Source organism: Garra rufa, chromosome 25 (assembly GCF_049309525.1).
Source record: "Garra rufa chromosome 25, GarRuf1.0, whole genome shotgun sequence".
NCBI classification, from domain to species: Eukaryota; Metazoa; Chordata; class Actinopteri; order Cypriniformes; family Cyprinidae; genus Garra; species Garra rufa.
Window position 1 is genome coordinate 37,164,601 of NC_133385.1, and position 26,796 is coordinate 37,191,396.

The 26,796-nt window shown below is 40.3% G+C and overlaps 1 protein-coding gene across 1 annotated transcript; it reads left to right on the forward strand.

Moving 5' to 3' along the window:
- Positions 1 to 6,186: 6,186 nt before the first annotated feature.
- On the forward strand, positions 6,187 to 24,890 carry trim44 (tripartite motif containing 44). The gene is made up of 6 exons (XM_073831949.1): positions 6,187 to 6,453; positions 7,420 to 7,903; positions 8,904 to 8,981; positions 15,343 to 15,657; positions 22,173 to 22,192; positions 23,286 to 24,890. The coding sequence occupies exons 2-6, from the start codon at positions 7,463 to 7,465 to the stop codon at positions 23,365 to 23,367; spliced, it is 936 nt and encodes a 311-aa protein (XP_073688050.1). The 5' UTR covers positions 6,187 to 6,453; positions 7,420 to 7,462; the 3' UTR covers positions 23,368 to 24,890.
- Positions 24,891 to 26,796: the final 1,906 nt, after the last annotated feature.

Sequence of the window (26,796 nt, forward strand, 5' to 3'; positions counted from 1 at the left end):
CCGAGGTTACGTTAGTAACCGAGTACGTTCTCTTACGAGAGGTCTCTCGTACTGCGTAAGAAGTATCTTACGCTAGGTGACCCAGTGTAAAACGCCGTGCATGCTGAGATCTGACACCAAAGACCCAAGGGCGAAAGCCCGGGGTTCATACAGTTCATAATCACCTATAGAACTCACAGGGAGTCCGGGGAAGAGGGAGGGGCAACGCCGCACTCTTCCACATAGTGCAGCGTCACTCAGACGCTAAGTAAACGTACATACAGGGCGGGGTTACGGCCTGAGCTGACGTAAGAATAAGGGTCTTCACACAGTTTGCCCATACACATCTCGTGCTATTACTTTCACTGTCGACCCTAGAGCTGTGCTCAGTAGACGCAGCATTCCGAGCTGATAACATCAGGTCAGACAACACTGAACATCTAGACTGACAGCAATCTGGCCTGTAAGGCGGGAACCTCCAGGTTGTAAAACCTTATAAATGTAGACGGAGAGGCCCAGCCCGCCGCCGTACAAATATCTTGCAAGGCAATCCCACTCGACCACGCCCACGATGAGGCCACGCCCCTCGTGGAATGTGCTCTGACACCTAGCGGGCACTGCATGCCCTTGGAAGCATATGCCAACGCAATAGCATCAACTATCCATCTGGATAAGCTCTGTTTCGACGCGGCCAGTCCCTTGGGACGCCCGTAAAACGAAACAAAAAGCTGCTCTGTCTGTCTAAAAGCAGACGAGCGAGACACGTAAGCTCGTAATGCCCTGACTGGGCATAGGAGGCTCACGTCCGTTTCCTCATCATTGACCGGTAGGGCTGACAGCGCGATGACCTGTGCCCTAAACGGTGTGTTGAGTGATTTTGGAACGTAACCATGTTTGGGTTTGAGTATGACTTTAGAGTCATTAGGTCCAAATTCCATGCACGTCGTGCTCACAGAGAGTGCGTGCAAATCCCCTATGCGCTTCACTGAAGCGAGAGCCAGCAGAAACACGGTCTTAAGAGACAGGTATTTCAAATCAATCGTCTGCAGAGGCTCGAATGGTCCACCTTTCATGGCCTCTAGTACCACAGAAAGGTCCCATACGGGGACTGAGGGAGGTCTGGGGGGATTTAGTCTTCTAGCTCCCCTCAGGAAGCGAATAACTAAATCGTTCCTTCCTATTGACTGACCTAGCGTTGTGCTCGAGAACGCTGTTATGGCCGCCACATAGACTTTGAGCGTGGACGGGGTTCTGCCCTTGTCCAGCAGCTCTTGTAGAAAGGAAAGCACCTCCATCACACCACAGTTAGTGGGTGACGAGCCGCGAGCTGCGCACCAGCCCGAAAACACTGACCATTTTGAGGAATAGAGCCGTCTCGTAGACGGGGCTCTAGCCTGCGTGATCGTGTTTAATACTCCTTTAGGGAGTTCATCATATATTCGCTGGTGGCCCAGACATGAAGGGACCACAGCTCTGGGTGAGGATGCCAAATCGAGCCGCTGGCCTGAGAGAGAAGGTCTCTCCTCACTGGTATCGGCCACGGGACAGTGCTCGTCAGCTGCATCAGCGCTGGGAACCAGGGCTGGTTTTCCCAAAACGGCGCTATCAGCAGTATTGAACATCCTTTTTCCCTGACCCTCTCTATCACCTGAGGTAGGAGAGAGACGGGGGGAAAAGCATAGAGATGACGGCGGGGCCATTCGTGGGCCAGCGCGTCTCTGCTTTTTGAGTAAAATTCCAGACAGTGAGCGTTGTTCGGAGACGCAAACAGGTCTACTTCCGCTCTGCCGAATTTTTTCCACAGTAGTTGTACTGTCTGTGGGTGTAGAGACCATTCGCCTGCTGGAACATTGTTCCTGGACAGTCTGTCTGGCCCTATGTTTAGAAGCCCCGGCACATGCGCTGCTTTCAGCGAGCGCAGGTTGCGCTGAGCCCATACCAGGAAGCGTTCTGCAAGTCTGTATAGGTTTTTGGACCTGAGACCGCCCTGGCGATTTATATAGGAAACCACTGACATGTTGTCCGAGCGGACTAATACATGGTTTCCTTTTATTCGGGGACAGAAGCGCATCAGCGCGTTCTGTACTGCCAGCATTTCGAGGCAGTTGATATGCAGGAGCTTTTCCCGTTCTGACCACTGGCCAAAAGACGGTCTGCCCTCGAGCAGAGCCCCCCATCCCGAGGTGGACGCGTCCGTAGACACCACTTTTATTCTCGAGGAAGTCCCCAGGCTTACACCTAACTGGTACCAGTCGATTGCTCTCCACGGATTCAGGGCTGTGACACATTTCTGATTGACCGTGATACGAAGCCGACCGGGCGCCCACGCTTGACGCGGGACGCGCGCTTTCAGCCAGAACTGCAGTGGGCGCATACATAGCAGACCCAGCTGCAGAACTGATGACGCTGAGGCCATGAGACCCAGCATTTTCTGAAATTTTTTGAGCGGGACAGACGCGCCGCAGCGGAACGAGCCCGCTGTGCGCTGAATGTCTGCTGCGCGCTGTGGTGACAGCCGCGCTATCATTGACAGCGAGTCCAATTCTGTGCCCAGGAAGGAAGTTTTCTGACTGGGGGACAGTGAGCTCTTCGCCCAATTGACTCTGAGACCCAAATTCTCGAGGTGATCGAGTAACATGGTCGTATGCTGTACAAGCACTGAGCGAGACTGCGCTAGAATCAGCCAATCGTCCAAATAGTTCAGTATGCGCACGCCTTTCAGTCTGAGAGGAACGAGCGCTGCGTCCATGCACTTTGTAAATGTACGGGGTGCCTGGGACAAACCGAACGGCAGGACTGTGTACTGATATGCCTGGCCCTCGAAGGCGAATCTCAAAAATCGCCTGTGACGTGACGCTATCTGTATTTGAAAATACGCGTCTTTCAGATCCACTGACACGAACCAGTCTCCTTGGCGAACTTGCGCGAGGATTTTTCTGGTCGTGAGCATCCTGAACCGACGCTTCACCAGCGCTTTGTTCAGTTGCCTTAGATCTAATATGGGTCTGTGACCCCCGTCTTTTTTCGGTACCAGGAAATATCTGCTGTACAGCCCCCCTTCGCTTTGAGCTTGAGAAAGGGGCTCTATGACCCCTTTGCTCAATAGTTTCGCCACTTCGGCTCGAAGCAGGTGTGCTGCTTCTGTCTGCATTGTGGTCTCGACGCGCGCTGTATAGCGGCGCGGGCGTCGGTGAAACTGTAGCGAATAGCCTCCTTTTATAATGTCCAGCACCCATTTCGAGATCCCTGGAAGCTTTTTCCATGCGTTTGCATGAATAGCTAGAGGCTGAATACGAAGCGCGCTCCGTTCTTTCATTAACGGAGTGGTTTCGGTATGCTGTGGCACCAGAGACGTGCTCGTGACATTCGGGGCGTGGGGCATGCTGATAGCGGGAACTATTATGTCTGTGTGTGGATGTGGTTGTGTGGCAACAGGCACATTTAACACACTGCAAACACCGTTCGCCTGCATACACGTTAGTTTCGTTTTACAGAAACCTTTTGACGTGCATAATGTGATGTCTGTGGGCACTGTTAAGTGGACACGTGTACCACATGTGAAGCGCAATCGATCTGAGCCGATTTTATGTGCGCAGGGTCTGTATGACAGGTTGTGCTTGTGTGTAGAAATGGGCACTGGAGGAGTGGGCATTTTGACTACACGTGAAACACCATCGGCCGTGGCCGGGACTCCAGAAAATACACTCTATTGGGGGTTTATCTGGGTAGCCGTGAAAACAACCTTTGTGTGCAGGCAAGCGGGCGACAGAACCGGCTTGTTGGCTGCAGCAAACACTGGAACAGTCACATTTAACACACTCCAAACATCGTTCGCTTGCATGGAGCGAATGCACGCTGATTTCATGCAAAACGTGCTCGTGATATTTGAGGCATGGGGCACGCTGATAGCGGGAACTATTATGTCTGTGTGTGGATGTGGCTGTGTGGCAGCGGGCACATTTAACACACTCCAAACAACGTTCGCCTGCGTAGAGCGAATGCACTTTTGGTTTCGTTTTCACAGAAACCATTTGACGTGCATAATGTGGTGTCTGTGGCCACTGTGAAGCGGGCATATTTACCACGTGTGAAGCGCAATCGATCTGAGTCGATTTTATGTGCGCTGTGCTTGTGTGTAGAGATGAGCACTGGTTAGTGGGCATTCTTACACGTGAAACACCATCGGCCGTGGCCGGTTGTGAAGCGCAATCGATCTGTGTCGATTTTATATGCGCTGTGCTTGTGTGTAGAGATGAGCACTGGTTAGTGGGCATTCTTACACGTGAAACACCATCGGCCGTGGCCGGTTGTGAAGCGCAATCGATCTGTGTCGATTTTATATGCGCTGTGCTTGTGTGTAGAGATGAGCACTGGTTAGTGGGCATTCTTACACGTGAAACACCATCGGCCGTGGCCGGTTGTGAAGCGCAATCGATCTGTGTCGATTTTATGTGCGCTGTGCTTGTGTGTAGAGATGAGCACTGGTTAGTGGGCATTCTTACGACACATGAAACACCATCGGCCGTGGCCGGGACACTGGAACAGTCACATTTCCTGGAACTGGACGAGCGAATAACTTTGGTGGGGGTCCGGCAACCGCGGGACTCGTACACCGTCGTTTTCCCAGTTGTGCTAGGATGATTTCGGAGGCTCAGGTTTCAACTCAATCCTGGGCCGCGGGCCGTGTCTGGCGGGGCGGCGGCCAGACGAGAAAAACGTCAGAAAGCGTTAACCACGGGTGCCTCTCAGCAACGGTGAGAGACCATGTTACGCAGCGCTGACGCGGCTAGGCGGCGGCGAAAGCGCGGCGAAGCAGGTTTGACGTCTGACGGCAAGCTTTAGAGGGGAGGGCCGACTTAGCACGCCGTCCAGCGGAGGGCAGACATAAGTGGGCTGCTATCGCCTCTGAGCAGCATGCGCGTTTCCGCTTTGGCGGGAAACGGAAATCCTCTTCCTCCTTCATGGCCCCCCTCGTCAGCGGCGTCGATGGAAGCGGTGGCATACAGCGGCCACTTTACGTCCGGAACAGAGGCTGACGAGGTCGATGAAGCAGGCGGGCGAACCGGCGAGCTTTGTCGGCTGGGGGAAGTGTCCGGGGCCCGCTGGGCACGGCGCTTTTTACGGCGCTACACCGCGGCGGGCGGGGGAGCAGTCTCAGTGAAGAAGGCAAGGCAAGTCCTCAGAGTCACCATTGGCATCTGCACGAGCCGTATGAAGGCATCTTTAAAAAGACGCTTTGCTCTTTTTAGAGAAACAGTGTGTATCGCAGCGGCGACACACACTGTAGATTATAAAGGATATAGGCGCCGGAAAGCGCAGCAGGAAGGCACGGAAGGCGGCGTGGCCAGCAGCTTCAGTGGCTCGTCCCGCTGAGATGCTTGCAGTCAAACGGCGGCTTCTTATCCGGCTCCAGCGATGCGTGTGCTTCGCTTGAAGGATGAAAAATCAGATAATAGCTGCCTATGAGCGATATTTATAGGTCTAGACCACGCCCTTTTAGGCGGGAAGCTACGAAAAGTCAGGCGTCAGGCCTCGCTCTAATAGGCTGCTGCAGTTGCCGCAGAGCAGCCAATAGGCGCGCAAGCTGTTTCGCCTATGCCTGTATGCTGCTGCAACACGCTTTACATTATTTCAAAATTAAGGATAATTTTTGGCTTCAATATCTCGCAGAAAAGGATTTTCCCCTAGCGTAAGATACTTCTTACGCAGTACGAGAGACCTCTCGTAAGAGAACTACTTTCACCAATCAGAAACCTTTTGGCACGCCCCTACCTTTCGGCACGCCCATTGCTCCAGGCTGCAGGCAGCTACCCCTGTCTGGCTCACTTACATAGGTTTATTATAAACAGCCACATCTATAAACTCATATGAAGTTTATTTAACTAATGTTTTATAATACATTCAAATAATATTAAAACATATTTTATTAGACATGATGAGCATATGTGATGATGTACGTGCAAACACCCCTGACTGTAATAAATAGACGTGTTAGTCCCGTCCGAATTGGCAAATGGAAATCACAGGGTGAAGAATTCGAATTCAAACGGAGTTTAGAAAACTCGTCCGAGAGAGCCTTTTAAACCATCAATAATCAACTAGCTAAAAATTAAAAATGTTATAAGATCTAAATATCTTTCCATGTTTTTTTGCCCTTCGTACAGAGCCTGCTCTTTGTCTGCTGTAATTAGTCTGCGTCATTCAGTTCCTGTTGAAAGAACCGGAAGTAGTGAAAAAAACCTCCCAAAACAAGGAAGTGCAGGCAGCAGTGAGTGTGTTAATGTCCACTTCAAAACAGGCGAAATCGTGAATTATGTTTTGTATTACAGCTCTGGGACAACAGGGCAATCAAAACCAATTCAAATAAACAGAAAAGACAGAAATAGGTGGGAAAATCAGCGGCAGCAGCAACAACACACAGCTGATCAAACGTGTTCACAAAAAGAAAGGAAGCCTCGTTTAGCTCAGAGAAAGGTAAGACTGAGGAGAGAGAACACCTGAACATAAACGGAGCCATTTTGTGTGTGCGACATTCGGTAGAGAGGAAAACAACTGAAGCCAAACTTGAATGTGTGTGGTCTTCGACCTATGATTTATTTTGCCTCAACATCTTCATCTTTGCCTTCTTCTACGATTTATGGTTAATGTGCAAGAATTAACGCAAGTGAATTTAATAATAATAATGGTAGTTTCTCTTTTGTTAATGTGGCTGCAGCTCATTCTTAAAACCGAAACTAATAACATAATTTGTAGAACAGACTATCGACACTAGCTTTTCATCAAAACCGACAAAACCAAGACATTGTGGATGAATTTGCTGAAAGAAACGCCTGGAGAATGTAACTAAAATGACTATTATGTTGTATAAAAAACTAAATCTAAGATTACAAGATTAAGGTCATAGAATAGATTTAAAATGAAGTATCTTGCATGAATAAAGTTAATTAATGGGTAAAGTCCACCAACTCTGCAAAAAAAAAAACTTTCATTCTTCAAATGCATTTAATACAAAGAATGTAAAGGTTGAAGTAGGCTCCAACTCTGTTACCTGACTCATTTATGAGAATAATAGAACAGTGTTGATAAAGGTATATTGTTGGCTTTTGTCAGGTATGTTTCCTGACTGTCCACAAGCTGTTTTATTGATGTTTTTCTTGGGTTGAAACATTGATTGATTCATAATGTTTGTTAAGTCCAACATGCCTTCTGATGCTCATTTGTCTTCATTTTGTGTTGTAACTAGTAGTAAAGAAGAAATAATACTTTACATGACATTTGAACTATTATTTCCAAGCATTCATACCATCAATAAAACAAGTTTTTTTATATGGGCCCAGAGCTGATTTGCTATGCCACTCATACAGTATATTAAATGTAATAAATATAATACAAATATAAATCCTATCTTCTTTTATTGCGTTGTTCTTTTTCCACTTTTAGGCTCCAACCCAGTCACTCACTATCATTCTCGTTCTTCACCGCCATGGAGGACGATTTGCCGCAGATGGATGGCACGTGTGATGCCTGTGAACCGGACGAGCCTCAGTCGGCCGCTTGGATGTGCACACTTTGTCGCTTTGCCTTCTGCGTGAGCCATGCAGAAAAACATTCACAAAGCACCGGTCACCCGCTCCAGCCGTACAGCAGCCCAGACCCGCAGGCGGCATCTGAGCCTGAAGTATCTGAAAATGCAGCAGAGAGAGCGGAGGCCACCGGGAACGATGAGCGTGAACCATCGCTCCAGACCGGAGCAACGAAAAGAGAAACTGTGACAGTGGAGAGGCTGAAATGTACGGAGCACGGTCAAGACGGTTCGCTCTACTGTAAACACGACGAGCGGATCATTTGTGTGCTGTGCGCTGTGCAGGGAGAACACAGAGAACATGAGATTATCACTCTCAAAGAGGCCTACCTGTGGCAGAAGGTCAGTCAACACACATACTCCAACAAACATGTGAAACTGTTATTATTTTGCTCAGAAACATAGCTGCAAACATTTAGCTAGCACACATACCTAACTGAATACAAGTACACTAGGCTTTAAAATTTGTAATCTAATTATTTATATGTTGTGGCGATTAACTATTCGAATGAATTGCATATTAATCCCACATTGATTTGTCTGAGAAATGACCCAAAAAAAGAGAATTTAAAGCCATGAGAAAAGCATGAAGTAGATATTACAAAAAGTAACTTGTATTAAGAAATATTTCTTTTGTTGTTTATATGAATATATGAACTACACTGACCAAAATTATAAACGCAACACTTTTGTTTTTGCCCTCATTTTTCATGAGCTGAACTCAAAGATCTAAGACTTTTTCTATGTACACAAAAGGCCTATTTCTGTCAAATATTGTTGACAAATCTGTCTAAATCTGTGTTAGTGAGCACTTCTCCTTTGCCGAGATCATCCATCCACCTCACAGGTGTGGCATATCCAGATGCTGATTAGACAGCAAGATTATTGCACTCTAAAATGTGCAGTTTTATCACACAGCACACTGCCACAGATGTCGCAGGTTTTTGAGTGAGCGTGCAGTTGGCATACTGACTGCAGGAATGTCCACCAGAGCTGTTCCCGTCAACTGAATGTTGATCTTCAAGTTCAGCTCAGGAAAAACAAAGTGTTGCGTTTATAATTTTGGTCAGTGTATATATATGACTTTTATAAGACAGAGCTCAGAAACACTATTTCCTGAAAAAAAAAAAAAATATTATTGTAATTACAGTTTCTGAATTACTTTTACGATAATATTGTTCTCTATTGCGTTGTCTTTGAATGTGAGGCAAAACGAAGGCCTTATGGGTTTGGAACAACATGAGGGCGAATAAATGATGACGGAATTCTCATTTTTGGGTGAACTAACCCTTTAACGGTAATCGAGAGTCACTCTTTCTGAATGTGTTTATTTGTATTTCAGAGCAAAGAAGGTATTGACCTGCTGGAGCGCACACATGAAATATCAGAAAAGATCAAGGCCAAATGGATCAGCCCAGATGTGAGTCACACTTTATTATAGAATTAAATAATTGCTTTCTTTTCCCATAAATAACAACACTCTGCAAATACAACACATTGCTATCAGAAAATATAAAAAATATTAACCAAATGAGATGTGTGACTGAATGTGACTGTTTATGTGTCTCTTTGTAGTCCAGATCAATTCCATTATCAAAATACCAATTCAGTGACTTGCACAGCATGTTTACAAAGAACTATACTCGGTTTACAGAGAATCTGTAAACTACACTCCAGCATCTTTCCAGCATCACAGCAAACAAAGTGAAAGTATAATGTGTGCAACCTATCATACAATATGCTCTACTTTCACTTTGTTTTCCCTTTGTTTATCCAAGTTTTTCCAACCACCTGTAAGCGTCTGCTTAGTGGGCCAACCGAGCACTAGATATGATTGATAACTGTATGAGACAAATTCCCTAAGGAAGTGGCTCACATGTGAGCATCCAGCTTGTTTGTACAGAAAACCGGTATTGATGCAGCTTTCCATCGGTGACTTTAACACTCCTGACAATGAAGCCTTTATGCTTATGGAAGTTCAAACCATTTCATAGTTGCTAGTATACTCCAATCAAATTCAACCACTGCATTAAAACCACCTGCCTAATATCGTGTAGGTACGTATCATGTAGTATCTAACATTGAGACTTTAAGCAGCTACTTTAAGTCCTGCAAGTTGTGAGGTGGATTCTTCATGTAGTGGATTTGTTGGTTCAGCACAGATACTTAATTTTGTCTGTAGGTAGGGTGTACATAAATATGGCGTCAAAGAAACGTCCACATTATTCCCAGGACCAAGGTTGTACAAATTGTAATCTGTTACTAATTCCAAATTACATGACAAAAATTGTAGTTAGTAACGTAATCCATTACATTAAGGTAATATAAGCAGACTACTTTTTGATTACTTTTAAGGCCTTTCCACACTGAGCACGAAAAAGCAAAACAAACATCAAACGCAATGCTGGCTAAAATAAAACAACAGATTCCTCTGAGTGTTTCCGCGAACATTCACGCACCGAAAAAAGCTAATGTTTTTTTAACAACCAGTCCGACGAATATTTTCAGTTCCGCGATGCGAAAACACAGCCATCCAAGAAGATTTGTGCATTACACCACGTGCCCAGAGCAGCTGCTGTTGCACAAAAGGACGAGAGTGGTGGCGCTGTTTCGAAAACCAGTGTAAACAAACACATAGGAAGAGTATTACAAAAGAGAAGAGGATACACTCTTATAATCGCATTTGAGAACAGATGGTTATTCTCACATGTTCTTAATATCATTTCTAATAATTCTCCACTGAATTATGTGAAAAAGCATGCATGAAAGAGCTGATGATATATGATGTCTGCACGAACAGGATGCACAGAGGTATGCAAATACATATGTTGACAGGCGGGTACGTCAGCCTATCGTAATGTTCGGAATGAGCATTTTGATTGGGTAACACTTTTTGGTCCTACACCTTCCACAGAATATATAAATACTAGGGCCGGGACTTTAACGCGTTAATTTAGATTAATTAATTACACAAAAATAACGCGTTAATTTTTTTTAACGCATTTTAATCGCACTTAATTTTGCACCGCGGAACGTTTCTCACTGGATGAGTTTCAGCGGACCGATTATACTGAAGCACCAACTAGCGTTCAGACCAAAGGAATGCGCATATCACCGCAGCACATCGAGCCTCAAGTATCACCTCAATGCTTTTACAGAAGGTCTACCTACCTATAGGGTACCTGAATTTCTGAAATGTAGGCTAGTATATTTCTAAATATCCCAGTGTTTCCACTACCATTATCTTAGGGGGGCGCGTTTACAATGTCTCCTCCAAGAAAACACGGACTGGATCGCGGACTCCATTCATAAAAACCGAATTTACTATAGTGCGGAATGCCACGTAAATTCGTCGATTTTTGGATTGATAAATCAAAAGTTCGTCTGTCACTTAATTCAAATCGCGATATGGACTAGTGTCTGTGAAAACTGAAATGCAAAAAGACCGTTTTAATATGAATCCTGCATGTACCGTTTGCCTCTGTATGTTAGAATGGCAGAGACGCGTTTTTTTTTTTTTACACTGCACGCGTGATGCTCCCGTTAATTTTTGGCATTTGCATCTCACATGAACAGATAAATCTCCAAAGCTACTGTCAGTGTCACATTTACCGTTTCATTTGAGAAAACTAGCATCATATCATACTTTACACACAGAAACTTCACGGCAACCTGTCAAAATAAAAGTACGGTTTAACATGAAACAGAACATTATTCCTATTAAATAATTGACAAAAAACAATATATATGATAAAAAATAAATAAAACAACATGATTAACCACTTAATTGTACTACGATTATTATTTAAATGTTAAATTATTATTTATTGATTTTAACAGCAAACCTCTGTTTGTTTGCCAAAAATTAAAAAGGTTTATTTTTCATTTGATTAAAAATAAATAAATGTTTATGCTTTCATTTGATTATGAGAAAAAATAAAACACAAGAATTTCTTTAAAAAAAAAAAAAAAAGGCAAAAGATTTTAAAGCCCTATTGTTCAAAATGTTAAAATAGAGAGTTTGGGACTTATTTTTTCACTGAAATAAATGTTTTCGTTATTACACAAAGTAGGGTAAAGTACAGAGAAAAAAAAGTATGGAAACCTAGGGGAAACACTGTATCCTATTGCTACACTTAATGGCAATATTGCACTGGTCTGTCGGACTTGGTTGAACAAAAATAAACAATATTTTGTTGCTTAAGTTTATGTATTCAGTCATTATTCAATGGTATACTAAAAATCCATATGAAAAAACTTACTTCTCACTGTTCTCAGGTCAAATATTTATATGCGATTAAAATGCGATTAATTTCGATTAATTAATTACAAAGCCTCTAATTAATTAGATTAATTTTTTTAATCGAGTCCCGGCCCTAATAAATACATATAAATGCATTTAAACCACTTAACGTAATGATTGCTATCGGGATGTGAAGGCACTTTCAACCAGTATAACAAATAACGTTTCTGAAGACAATTACCTATTGCACCTTTAAGTGAAAGCGGATCAGATGACAGTTTTTGGGGGGAATTAGTGCGTTTTTAACTGTTTGAAAGACAAAAGCCTTCCAAAGAAATAATAAATGGTTAAAAAACCTACAAAGTAATATATCAGATAACAAAAATCTATGTGTTTATCAGTAGTTGATGCAATGTTGAAACACTTCCTAAACCTGAAATGATTTTTGTAAATCCAGCGGTCAAATGCTGTCGCCACCCGACAGGTGTCTGGCCTTTGTGTGAATGTCCACAAGACTTGAAGACTTTCTGAATGTCTATAAGCCGTAGGATGCTTTAGAAAGGAAATTTAATAGATGAAAATGAGGAATTAGAGATAATAAATTATGAATAATTTATTGCTATTGTGTAAATATGTAATCATGTAATCCATAAAAAATTAACTGTAGTCTGATTACAAGTATTTTAAAACATAACTCGACCTAATTACAAGTATGTATTTTTGATACATTGTGTTTAGAAATGTTTAGAAATGGAGACAAAGTACCTGTGAGATTACCTTAAACAAAGCATACAAATAAAGGATTCAGGTATAGGAACCTGCCCCAGACTCTAGAGTTTCATCAACTCTAATCCGATCAGCATAACCATGCAAATAATGGGACAGGGGCACCAAGAGACAATAAAGACAGAAGGTAATCTATCGGATTTGACACACAGATCGAGAACAGGAACTTAATTTGTAATCCCACACCTGGTTCAATAGGGTGCCTTTGTAATAAAGTAGCAATGGTTGTCTTTCAGTGTCACCACTGCTGAAAAAGAGGCAATCTCGTCTTGTTTATGTGAAATAAGCCTGCACCTGAGCTTGTTCTTGATGGTGCCATTATTAGGGGCCAAGCACCAAAGGTGCGATGGCAACTATTGTATCCATTGGCGTTCTTCTGTTTCTTCCACTTTTGAGTCTATGGCAGCCCATAGAACGGCTTGCGGGAAAGTAAAATTTGGCACATTGATAGAGGACAGTGTCAACATTAACCATGGCAAGTTTGGAGTCTTGTCCAAAGTTTTACTTGCTTTATGCTAATAACTTTTGAACAAAATCAAAATTAGTTTTTTTTTTGTTTGTTTGTTTTTTTCTGCCGAGTTGAATGAAGTCCAAAATTCAAAAATCTATTCTGTTTTTAATAGTTCATAAAACCTACTTTTTCGAACTCATCCTAGACGGTTTGTCTGATTTTCACCAAAATTGGCTCAGATTATTTTCGGTCCATGCTGGCAAAAGGTTATGGAATTCAAATTGATAAGTCAAACCATTCTCGAATAACGCACAAACTAATTCTATGAAAAGCACACAAACCAAACAAGCATGACCCTAGGCTTCTGCAGTGTACAAAACTGGTCTCTTTAGATTCGGTGCATCATGCAGAGTCGAATGATACCCAATTTATGATATATGAATCCTGAGTCCAGTGATACCAAACATGCCTTAGGGTTTGTACAGCATTGCATTTTAGCGCTTAAAAAACATTTGCCAATATCTTAGAAACTGTTACTTCGATCGACACGAAACCACCCTAGAAACATAGCATGCCAGCTTTACGCTAATTCCTAATTGCCAAAATTTTGATAGTAAGTGGTAGGGATGGCTCGATACCACAATTTTGACTTTGGTACGATACTAGGATCTAATACCTTGGTATCGATACCAAATCGATACCATAGGTAAAAAAAAAAAAAAAGGAAACAGGCAAATATAGGTGAATTGAAAACTTTATGAACAACTGTGCAAAGAAATTGTTGCAAAAAAATAATAAAAACTACAATTTTGATTTTAGAAGAAACAAAACTGAAGAGATCTAATTAAAATAAAGTAATCTCTTAATATCTGTGACCCTGGACCACAAAACTAGTCTTAAGTCTCTGGGGTATGTTTGTAGCAATAGCCAAAAAATACATTGTATGGGTCAAAATTATTGTTTTTTTTTTATGCCAAAAATTGTTAGGAAATGAAGTAAAGATCATGTTCCATGAAGATTTTTTGTAAAATTCCTACTGTAAATATATCAAAATGTATATTTTTTTATTAGTAATATGCATTGTTAAGAACTTAATTTGAACAACTTTAAAGGTGATTTTCTTATATTTTCTTATATGCTATATTGTCCTATCCTAACAAACCATACATCAATAGAAAGCTTATTTATTCAGCTTTCATGTGATATATACACCTCAGTTTTGTAAAATGTAAGCTTATGACTGGTTTTGTGGTCCAGGGTCACATATTTTCAGTCTTTATCACAAAGAAAATGTGAATGCAACCAGAATGCAACAACAACAACAACAACAACAACAACAACAAAACCCAACAGAGTAGAGGATACAGGTTGGATTGTGATTTTGGGACTGAATAAAATGGGTTCACATATACATATCTTTTCAGTCTTTATTTTTTTGCTAGCTCCTTTGACCGCTGCAGAGCGCGTTTCATCTGTGTGATCCATTGCCGTTTGTCTGTTATCACGCTTGCCGGTTTTACGCCAGTTTGCGGAACACTAGTGGTGAAAATCGGAACAGCGGATGAAATACCGAACTGAGCAAACTTTTGATATTGTACCGTTTAAAAAAAAAAATACCGGTATTTTCACAGTACCGGTATACCGCACATCCCTAGTAAGTGGCCAAAAAAAATGCAAACAAAGTCAGCCGTTGGTCATTTTTTCTCTTCTCTTATATAAACATGTCTATAACTCCAAAACAAAAACAGAAAGAAAAAGAAATCACCAAATTTGACACACATGTATGAGCACACTCTAAGGACACATAAAAAATGGTGGGATTGTGGCTCTTGGTGGCACTATAATTAAACAAAACATGAAATTGCCATTGACTTCAATAGAGTATTATTATAGAAAATGCTACATTTTACGAATGCATTGGTGTAGCATTACGAAACTTTGTATATACCGTTGAGACCATGACCTAAACGTACTCAAAACGTTTTGATGAAGTGGTCGAAACTTCATCAAAACCTTGTGGTCGAAAGTGATAACCAATTAAATCATATTACTAGTGGTAATTTCTGTTGATTTTTTACCCATTTTGACTAAAATCACTTTAAAATGGCTTCAGTTCCCCTTTGCTGCTATTGTTCCGATGCCTCCCTTGCCTAGTGCTTGGCCCTGTAATTGCTGCTTGTTACTATATAGGTTTGTTGTCAGAGGTTTGTGTAGCTGGTTTTGATTTAGCTTGCCTATTAAGTAATGTGTCTTCCCACTCAGTGGATTAGTTCTAAAGGGAAATGTTTGTTAATGTTTCAGATGAGTGTAGAAGAGCTGGAGCAGTATGTGAACCAGCAGTTCGATGAGCTGCATAGGCTGGTTCGCCGGGAGGAGTGGCGTGTCCTGCACCTGGTGGATCTGAAGGAGGCGTTTCTCACTGCTCACGCCTCTGAGAAGATATCTGAGATTAGTGTCCACACTGAAAAACTTCAGGAGGAAATGGATTCTATCACACAACAGCTGAGTGAATTGGATCAGGTAGAGCAGGATGGAGTCGCCCCTGTGTCGCTGGCCCCATTGTTGGCTGTCAGACCACCACGTCCTCCAGAAGCTCTCCTGGAGCCCATGCCAATGGTAAGTCACTATTAATTAATGGAGGGTTTTGGCCTAATGGTTAGAGAGTGGGACTTGTAACCCAAAGGATGTAGGTTCGAGTGTCAGGTCCGGTGGGAATTGTTGGTGGGGGAACTGAATAAGCAGTTTACACCTTCAATACCATGACTGAGGTGTTCAATACCACCTGTCTGTGTGCTGAATATTAGTTTTGTGTGTTTTCATGTGCAAATCACTCTTCACAGACTTGCAGTACTTTTGACCGTATTTTAGTGTGTGAAATAAACAGGGTGTCCACGGATCCTTAAGTCTTAAAAAACGTTTTCCTAATATAAGGCCTTAAAAAGTCTTAAATTCGGATTAAATCGTTTTGGTGACATTTCTCAGGGTTTCCGCGGGGCATTAAAAAGCATTAAAAGTCATTAAATTGATTTTGCGAAAATTAAGGCCTTAAATGGATTTAAAAAGCATTAAATTGTTTTATACAGGCATTAAAACCTTAGTGTTGAAGAAACAAATATTACCAATTTATCTTGAATGTAGCCTGTATAATTAATAACTTTGATTCACTGTGGCGAAGTATGATAAACACGGAACCAGTTTGGTAATTGCTTCTGGCCGGTCCAAAATTGTGTGACACAGACTCTTTAAGAGCGGCCAGTTTTAGCCTCTAAGAGTTCAAAGTTTCTGAATTTTTTTCTGTTCAGAGCTGTCTCCTGATCCATTTCTAATTATGTTCGGCAGAGTAATGTATGTTCATTGTTGCGTCATTGTAAGACCGCATGAAAAAAAAGCATTATAATATACACGCATTCATACACAGCCGTGTTAGTTCAGGGCTCGAAATTGCGACCGTTATGGGTGCATATGCTTCCAAAATGTAATCTGCGCGACCTCAAATTATATTTGGGAGCATTTGTGTGAGTGCGAGAAATTGTTGGACTTGGTTTCATTTCTTTACAAAACTTTGGCTAGCCTAACTACTGCACAGACTGTTGCGAGCTGATGCAGTGACATGTTAGCCGTTCTCTCTTTTGATTGTGGACAATTAAAAAGGTCTCCACAATCTGCTTTTGAAGAAATCTACTATATTTCGTGCTACAGCGTACATTCTGTCAGATACAATTCTGCCACCTATGTCTCAATAAATACTGTACAACGTAGCATACATTCACATCAAATGATAACTCAGCGGCAGTGTTCCACTGGAGACACCATTTCAAAATCCTCTTTGTGTCCTCCCACTTTCAAATGGTTTTGTTAAAGTAATGTCTTGTATTGTAGAATGCACGCTCCGCGCCGTCAAGAGTTTCGCTCGATCGTTAAAACGAAACCAAAAGTAAAACGCACACACCATTGAAAAGCAATTTTACTCGACTCCCCAATGCGTGCAAATTAGGCTACATAAAATATCTAGGCTGTTATTAGTATGTGGGCTATAATAAGTTGTGTAGTGTCTATAGCTCTGTATCATGCTTAAAAAATTCGGTCTCCATTTGCACTTTGAATATTGAAAGAGTAGCCTACTTTGATCATGCCTGCATTTATTGTCTACACGACTAAGGAAGAACTGTCGTTTATTTTTTGTTGTTGTTTAAAAACGCAGTGGTTGCCTCTAATTTAAGTGGCTGTTCCTACAATAGAGAAAACAAACATCTTGTTCATGTACTCATATTTTCATTCATTCTTGTCCCTTGATTAAGGCGTAAAATAAATATATAAAAAAGGCTTTCAGAATCAGCCCATTTGCTTGAAAGACATCTGCAATCAGAATCGACCACGAAGAATCAAGATCGGCACATTACTAAAAAAATTAGGTGGTCCTAAAACATTTTTGGTGCTCCTAACTTTTTGAAGCTGGGTCCGAGCCCTGCATTTGAGCCCGAGCCCGTCGGGGCCCGACTTTTTTTTGCCCCTAGGGCCGGGCTTCGGGCCAATTTTCACGTCATAACTTGCACGCATATCGGGCTTCGGGCCTGCTTTAGAAAAAAAATAAAAAGTTTAATGAGATTTAATGCGTGCGTCCCCGGAAGCGCCAGTGATGCCTAACTCGCGCATAGTAGAGTATGAGCGGAGCACGGAGTGGAGCGGTGTGATTTTGAATGGAGGAAAGAGCGGATTTTTTTAAAAGTCGGAGCATCATGATTTTCACTCTCTTCAAGAGCGCTCCACCACCGCTCCATCATGAGTACAATTCATGCCAATGGTCCATAATATAACTGCACATTAAGCAGGAAATCATATGTTAAACATGTTCAGCTTGATAGAGATGGATCACTCAAATCAGAAATAGTGTGATCTGTAGGTAAAATAACTGACGAAAACGTATTATTTTCATTACAAACTTTGCACTGGATAAAGCAGCAATACTCTTTTAATGCTGACAATTATCAGCTGTGGTCGCTGGTCGGAACAAATATTGCACACTATGTTTGAAAATCTCCTGTTATTTTATTATATTTTATGAACAGGACTGTTACATTTCACACATACTTATTTATTTATTTATTTTTTGACGCGGAGCGGTGTTTCTGATATCAGTGAGCGAGGAGTGGAGCTGGAGCAGAGCGATTATTAAATGTAAGGAGCGCGGGGGGAAATTGTTGCCGCTCCACTCCGCTCACATACTCTGCGCAGCACAGAGATTTTCAACCACGTGGTAAAGTTGTGTTTTTGAAGTTTTCTATATTATTATTAATTCTTTATATATTTGTTCATTATTCGTTTACTTTACCACTGCGACTTTGTATGTTCCGGTTTTGCGCAGCAGAGCTGCCTGCCCAGTTTGAAATGCCTTTGTTCTGAGATGGTGATAATAAACTTTAAATCTAACATTGTGATATATTGATGTTTGTTTTATATATGTGGATTGCATTGTAGACTAGTCAAGTGTTGATTTGATATATAGGTTAAATTGAGTAAACTCACTGTGGACCACATACCGCTTGGATATCGATGTCACTTAAAAAACTAAAACTTACATTTAAAAAACAAACAAACAAACAAACAAAAACTCCAAACATTTCTCTAAATTGTTCTGATAAAAAAAACAAAACGAAAAAACATAAACTTTCTATTAAATACGAATCTGGTCTATTTTAATGGCTGTAACAGTATAAGCTGTTTGGCGGAAAAAAAGACGGGCTTGGGGTCGGACTCGGGCCAAAATTTTTGATAAGCTGTCGGACACGGGCCGGGCTACAGCCTGTGCGTTTCGGGCCAGGGCCGGGCTAGGGCTTAGATTTAAGGCCCGTGCAGGGCTCTAAGCTGGGAGCACCAGTGCTACCAAGTAAAAAAGATAATTTCGAGCCCTATAGTTATTGGTTGCATGTGGCATTAAAAAGGCCATTAAAAGGCATTAAATAAGATTTGAAAATCCTGCAGAAACCCTGATTTCTGCTCAAATATCTTCAGTCTAATGAACTAAAGATTTTTTTTCTCCCCTGCGGTAGTTACTGCGTTTTCAGACAGAATCGCAGTAGCAGAATACAGATCGGACAACCTTTTTTCTGTATGTAATATTCTCAGTAATAATAATAATAATAAATATAGGTCAAGCTAGCTGACCACCAGCCTTCAAGATAGTTTCAAAATGTTTTTTTTTTTTTACTTGCCCTACCGAACAAACGGCCTAATTAAAACTGAAGTGACAAAATTAACCAGCGAAGCATCGAAACGCAAGTAAGATTCCTATTTTAATACATTCAACGTAAACAGCAATTGATAATGGATAGTGTCTTTCTGGTCTCTTTGTGAGAGACTTCAAAACAAATGAGCGTAACAGCACACATAAAGAAACTCACTAAGGTAAAAATGTAAAATGTATAGTTTATTTATAACATGATATAGTTCAGTAATATACCAAGGGAGATTTTTGCTGAATATTCTCATGATTACAAATGTTACATTAATTTTAATGTAAATGATGTAATCTGAATGCTAACAGTCATATAGAATTTATTGATAAATTGTAATCATTTCAAAGGTAATGCATACATACTAAAGTAAAAAAGAGGCCTTTATAAAGGTCAATTAAATATGTAGATTTGAGATGTAAAAGCTGATAGAGCATTGATGAAAATATTGCTTCAGAATACATAGTTTATATCACCCGATGTAAGGTACTAAGAGGTACTTTTATGGGGACATTTTGTGTGGAATAGTATCTGCTGATATGAAAAGTTCACTTTATATCGTAGTAATAAATATAATTTTTGACAGCCATGAAATATTACTTGTATGCATATAATGTGTACTTCCATTACAGGTTTAGGCCTTAAATGTCATATAAGGTGGTATTAAAAAGGTCTTAAAGAGTCTTAAATTTCACTTGTTCATATCTGCAGAAACCCTGATTATAAAAGAAGAATGCAGTTCATATTTATTTTGCATTAGCATGAAGCTGCAGTTTGACAATACATGAATTACACTTACAAGTAACAGTAAAATGCTGCAAATCATTATTTTTCTTACGCTTGAAATGCAATTTACACCTTAACAAAGCTTCTCTTGCGCATGCTAATTTAATTTAAGCTTCAGTCTTATGTACACTTCCGCAACTCTTGCCCTGCGTATGCAAATCTTTAAGGCATTATTTTATCTCCACACATTGTGTTAAAGTTTTCAAGTGGGTGTTGTACGCTTCCTGACAAATATTTAAAATGGCATATGACCAAGTCAGTGAGTATAATCCTCACAGAGCAATGTGTAACTTAAATAAACACATGTCTTTCCTGTTCATTGATGCTGACATTTAGATCCATCCCTACACAACACACATGCCTGTAATTTGAATTAAATCTGCAGACTTCGGTTTAGGGATGCACGATATGAAAAAAATTAACCGATACCGATAACCGATAATTAAGTTCTTCTCGTGGCCGTTACCGATAACCAATAAATTCATATTTGTATATTATAATTGTCATATAATCTGCAGTTTGTGCACCCAGGAGAATAGAAAATACACTGCCAATTCTAATCAGCAAACCTTACTCAAAAAAAGCATGCAAACCGATTACCTTGAAGTAAAATGAAACAAGAATAGCATTTTGTACTAACAAATGTTTATTTGGTGTTGTAAACTTACACAGAATCACTATTTTCAACAGCTAAATTGTTAAGTGCAGTATACTATCTGTGTATTTCAAACAACTCATTTATTTAAGTTGAGCTAACTAATGTAACATTTCCTGCAACTTGGAATTTCTTAGTTGTATTTACTTGAACAGAAATCCAGTTTACTTGCTAAAACCATGCAAATCATTGGCCTTAAAAAACCAAGAAATCGTTACTCTAAAAATCAAGTTCAGATGGAGTTACAAGGTTGTAGAATGGGCAGTACTGAGGCAGTAAGTGCATGACATTAAGTTTTCAACAACCTACATCAACTTTTAGCACCGCTTTTCAAACACACAAAAAACGTTAGCCTTTACTCAAAAACTGTCTGTAAAGAAAACGCTGTACTTATTCAAACATCAGTTCTTTATTTGCCCTTACATTGTGAACGAGCGCGTCGTGGCACTTTATTCTGAATGGAGGTGGGGTGGAGTTATTAGGTTTCTCTGACAGATTCAATGGCCTTACGAGGTTTAGGCTCCATCCACACGAAGCCGGTGCGTGCCCTATCCGATCATTTTTTTCCCCTCGTTCTAAAAAAAAGTTCCGTACACACGAAACCACTGAAAACGGTGTAGTATATATGCCAGACCAGTATGGGGTGCTGTAATTCTGCCATAGATATACACTATACACGGAGAAGAAGACTTTAAGCATGCGCATAACCTTGCGCGCTGTATTCGAACTAAGAAGAAGAAAACGAAGATGTGAACATTATCGCTTGTTGCTCATAACAGTTGCATAGAAGCAATAGATTTTGCTGTAATAAAGCTAGCAGGCTTAGTAGCAACACGAACACAATCATGTAGTCCGCCAATATTGTTGTTGCTGTTACGTGTGACGAAGCCGACACGTGATGTGATGACATCATCGTTTCAGAAAATATACGGATTGGCTGTACACACGAAACCGCGAGGGTGTCGTTTTCAGATTTATCCACTTTGGGACCCGGTTTCAAAAAATACCGGATTCAGTCTCCTAAAACGCCGGATCCGTGTGGATGAAACGCCAATACGATAAAAAATGTATACGTATACAGCGAAACGCGTCTCCGTGTGGACAGGCCCTTAGTCACAAGCTCTTTTGAATGATTAAATGTTTGTAAAACCCACAAACAGACGCAAAGGTGACCAGCAGTGCTACAAAAAAATAACAATATTAACTAAATGTAATAGATTAGGAAGCTTAGACAATTTTTTCATGCCATGTTGAGCCTTTTGAAAGTGTTTTGAATGCCTTTGTTGGTCCTCTGTAGTACACTGCAAAAAATGCTTTTCTTAGATTTTTTTTGTCTTGTTTTCAGAAAAAAATAGTCAAAATCAATTGCAAAAGAAAAGCATTTTTTGCAATGTAATGGACATACCAGTAGAACAGTGTTCTCAAATTAATGACCCTTTTTCTTTGCTTTTTTCCCCCAGAATCCTGATTTAAGGCTAAGGTAAGAAAAATACTTCTTAAATGAAGTTATTTCATTTATGTTAATGCTATGAGCATTTTAGTGAAAGGGCATTGTTTAAAAAGATAAAATAGTAATTATTTTTTCAGTGTTAGGCGATTTTCTACAGTTTACGACCTTCTCTATTTTGATTCAAGAGTCACAGGTAAATGTCTACTGGAACATAGCAAAAAATTAGACGGATGCTGCTGTTTTTCTCTTTAGAGAGAAATGCATCTTTATTTTATAATGAAAGAGTTTTTAAAACAAATTATTTTGTTTTAAAGTAGTAATTCAAAGCTTTCTGTAGATATATTTATCGAGTCCGTGAGGCAAATATTCACTATATTAGCAATTTAAAACAGGGTTCCTATGCGGTGTGGAATTAAGTATGGAATTAAAAATAAGTATGGAAAAAAGGAAACAGAGTATGGAGAATTTGTGCTTCGAGACTCTTGTCTTTAGTCTGTTTTCTAAAATATCAAATTAAGAAAATGCTAAATTATCATACAAGCAGTGTTTTTTCAGGCAGCCAGTACAGCCAAAAGTTCAGTGATCGTTTAGTGACTGTTGAACACAACTGAAATAATTCAAAGTTTGCGTTTTCATTACGTGTAGTTTTTATTGGTCTTAAGTCTCTTTTGAAATTCACTTAATGAATGAGTGTTCAATTAAAATGAAATGAATTTAAGCCTAAACCAAGAAGCTATATGAGCTATATATAAGTCATAAGGGTTGATTTTGTTGTTGTTGAATAAATAAGCTTTCTATTGATGTTAGAATAGGACAATATTTGGCCAAGATACAACTATTTGAAAACCTGCAAACTGAGGGTGCAAAAAAAATATGTCCAAATGAAGTTCTTTGCAATGCATATTACCAATCAAAGATGAAGTTTTGATATATTTACAGGAGGAAATTTACACCATATTTTAATGAAGCATGATCGTTATTAATCCTAATGATTTCATTTTGATACATACAATGCTACAATTATACCCGTGGGACTGAAGTTATGGATTTAGTGTGCAGGTTTCTTTATTTGTTTATGTTTGCATGTAAATATATAGTTCCTAAGTCTTTTTTCCACTTACAGGGCAGCCAATCAAAGGAGGGACCGAGAAGATCCTTCAGCAAATGAAGACAGAGAAGATCCGTATATTGGACATGCACCCTAACCTCTCATTTCTTTTCATACCTCACTTACGGGGATAGAAACTATGACTATAACTGAATGTAGCTTTGCTGATAATATTTCTTTATTTTGAACCAGTTATTTGAATATTTTCTGCTAATTATTTTATTTTAAACCAATTTATTTCCTTTTTAATGAAAGGTAATAAAGTAATATGTGAAAGCTGGAAAGGCAAGAAGAAAATGGAAACGCTAAATTCCAAAATAATGTTTTGTCTGTTATTTGTATCGGGTTCAACAAACAAACAAAAAAAGTTGTCTTTTGTTAGAATGTTTTTAGCAGTTCAAACCAGTTACCATGTGTTTTTGTTTGTTTAACATTTGTTTGTAAAAATTATTTTAGACCACTCCTGGATTTATTCTGCATTTCATGAAATCCAGTCTCATACCAATCAAAGCATCTACGTATTACCATTGGTCTGTGGCGATTAGGAGGAGGAGCTGTGCACTGAGGCTCCGCCTTCTTTCACACAGAACTCCTCTCTGGGTTCATTTCATCTGTTGTCCTTGGAGGTGTCCGCTGGTAAAAACATGAACACAAGCATTGACTACAGTGACAATCGTAATAAAAAGTGCCTCACATGGCTCCAGAGGGGTCAGTAAAAGCCTCCTTTAGCAATCCGATGTGTTTTTGTAAGAAAAATATCCACATTTAAAACGTAAGAATCACTTTAATCTGGCTTGCGCTAACAGTTGTACACGGAACTTGCTGCTTTGTGAAGGGGTGTGGCAGGACTGAAACGCCGTCTAAGCTGTTGGCCAATCGCAACGCAGTGGGACCGCTAACCAATCACGACACATTTGGTTTTTTTTGGAAGGCTGACCTGGAACTAATCAAGCTATTTGTTCCAGCCTGGGGAGAAAGCTTTTGTAATAATGTAAATAATGTGAAAAATAATGCGTTTTTGCAACCACCAAGCATGAGAGCATGTTCTAGTGCACCCCCAAAACTAAATAAAGACTTTGTAATAGAGCGTAATAGGACCCCTTTAATATATAAGCAATATATTGAATGAAGTGCCATGTAAATACATGCGATGTGAGTTCACGGGATCTCGTGCAGACAGACCCATGCTGTTTTCTCCATTTTTGTTACTGAGAGGAAAGTGTGCATCAGATATTTACATGTTCATTTAAGAGTGGGCGGCGTCGGCATGTTTGCTAACGGTTTACCGCTGCACACGTATTTCGAACTGCGTTTACTTCTAAACAAAGAAGGAAAAGGAACTTTGTTTTGAGTATATAAGGGCCTTTAGTGTCTTTTTCTCATCGTCCACAAGGTCCTGTTAGTAAAATGATATAAAATCGTAATTATATAGAATTGTTCTCTCATAGATTTCTCTTTGATACCTAAACTATGCTTTTAAGGGGAAACACGTTTATATATTTTTGATATGGTCTTTGATGGTGTGATCTCTGCAACAGTTAGTTTGGTTATAACCAGCTTTTCCTTCTTTTGTTCTGATTATTCTTTTCTGTAAACATATAATAAAAAAGGATATTTTGATCTTTTTTTTTCTTTGCTTTGTTATTCTGAAGGCTGAGGTTCAAATACAACATGCTTATTTTGTGTCACTATGTTGTAAAATAATTTGATGATTTCATTTACTGGTCCTAAACTCCTCCCGTAGTCGAAGCTGATCATGGTATTGCAGATTAATTGATCAAAGGTGGTCATGATTTTGAGGACTGAGATACTCAGTCAGCCAGTGTGTAAGCACTCAAAGCACTTTTCTTAAAAAAGATATATATATATAATAATAATAAATGCCTGTCTGTGCACAGCTTCAGAAGCAATTAAACAACTCACAACATAAAGTGAAGGCAACCTGTGTACAGGTTTTTAAACATTTTTGCCACCAAATGATTCCGATAACTGGAGATTAGTCTTTCACGGCGCTGTGGTGAAAGTTTGGCCCAGTTTTCTTTGCAGAACTGCTTCAGTTCAGCCACATTGGAGGGTTTTGAAGCATTGCCTGTCTATTTAAGGTGTTGGATCAGTGTCCTGCTGCATTAAACAGTAGAGCATGATCAAATGTTAGACTGAAATCTGGACATTCACCTTTAGGATTTTCTGTTAGAGAGCAGAATTAATGTTTTCCTCAATTATTGCAAGTTGCCCTGAGACCGCGAAACATCTCCAAATCAGCAAACTACCAACACCATGTTTGACCATAGATATAATGTTCTTTTTTTGAGGAATTCAGTAATTGGTTTATACCAGATGTGATGGAACCCCCATCCTGCTAACAGTTTGACAAAATTCAGACAAGCCTTAATATTGTTATTTGCCTTACCACTCTTCCATGGATGCCAGTTTATACCAGTATCTTTCGGATAGTGACCTTTACTGATGCAAGAGAGGCTCGCAGTTCCTACAGTGTTGTCTTGCGTCGTTTGTCACTTCCTGAATGGTCTTCTTTGTGCTTTTGGAAGAATTTTGGAAGGTTGGCCATTTCTGGAAAGGTTTAGTTTTTCCTTTTGGAAATAGTAGCTCTTACTGTGGTTCTTTGAAGCCTTTGAAATAGGTTTGTAACCCTTCCCAGACTGATGTATATCAATCAATTTCTTCTTCAGCATTACTGGAATTTCACCAGATGTCATAGACTCTAGTGTCACTCCAGACTACATTTCCCATCATCCATTGTGCTGATTGCACACACAGCTGTAACCAGATCCTTCTCAGGGCCGAGTATTGTCTAGCGTTTAGCACTCTCCTAGTGTTAGCTACATTACGGAGCCATTTCCTAGTTTCCTCAGTCACGTTAAGTCTTGTATTTAGTCTAGTCATCCGTGTCTTGATCCCTGCCCTAGTTTATCTCGTCCTGTCTGTTTCTCTGCCTGCCCTGGATCTCTTGCCTGTTTTGGATTACTCTTTGTCTTGTTGTCTGGATTGCATTCACCTTCGATCGACCCTTGCTTGTTTAACAGATTACCCTTGTGTCTTGCCCTCATATACCTGTTTGCCTTTGTCTCACCCTTGCCCGTGTTTCACCATGTTTTCGAAAAAAACTTCACATTTGGATCCGCCCGCTTCACATCTCTGTCGCACCGCTACAATTACAAGTATTTTAAAATGTAATTTAATCTAATTACAAGTACTTAACTTTTGGAATCTGATTACGTAATGCAGCCCAGCTCTGTTGCCATTAAATTAATTAGATTATGGTCAGACGTCGATAGAGGTGGTTTGATTTTTACCTTGTACCTAATGGTGCCATAACATTTATACAGGTCATTGTTATTCCTTGTTGCACATGCAACATACTGAAAAATACATACTGCTCCAGGAGTTCAATTTTAACAGTCTGATATACATAAAGTGCCTCTGGATGCATTATGGGAGGAATGTACATTAGACACGGTATAACATTGCTAAATTAATCACAGATTTTCCCGGGGACTCCCCTCTA

Excerpts from the sequence above, each read along its gene's own strand:
- trim44 (XM_073831949.1), top strand. The coding sequence starts at position 7,463 with ATGGAGGACGATTTGCCGCAGATGGATGGCACGTGTGATGCCTGTGAA. Across the intron at positions 8,982-15,342 it reads CCAAATGGATCAGCCCAGAT|ATGAGTGTAGAAGAGCTGGA; the intron begins GTGAGTCACACT and ends TTAATGTTTCAG. Across the intron at positions 15,658-22,172 it reads TCCTGGAGCCCATGCCAATG|AATCCTGATTTAAGGCTAAG; the intron begins GTAAGTCACTAT and ends TTTTTCCCCCAG.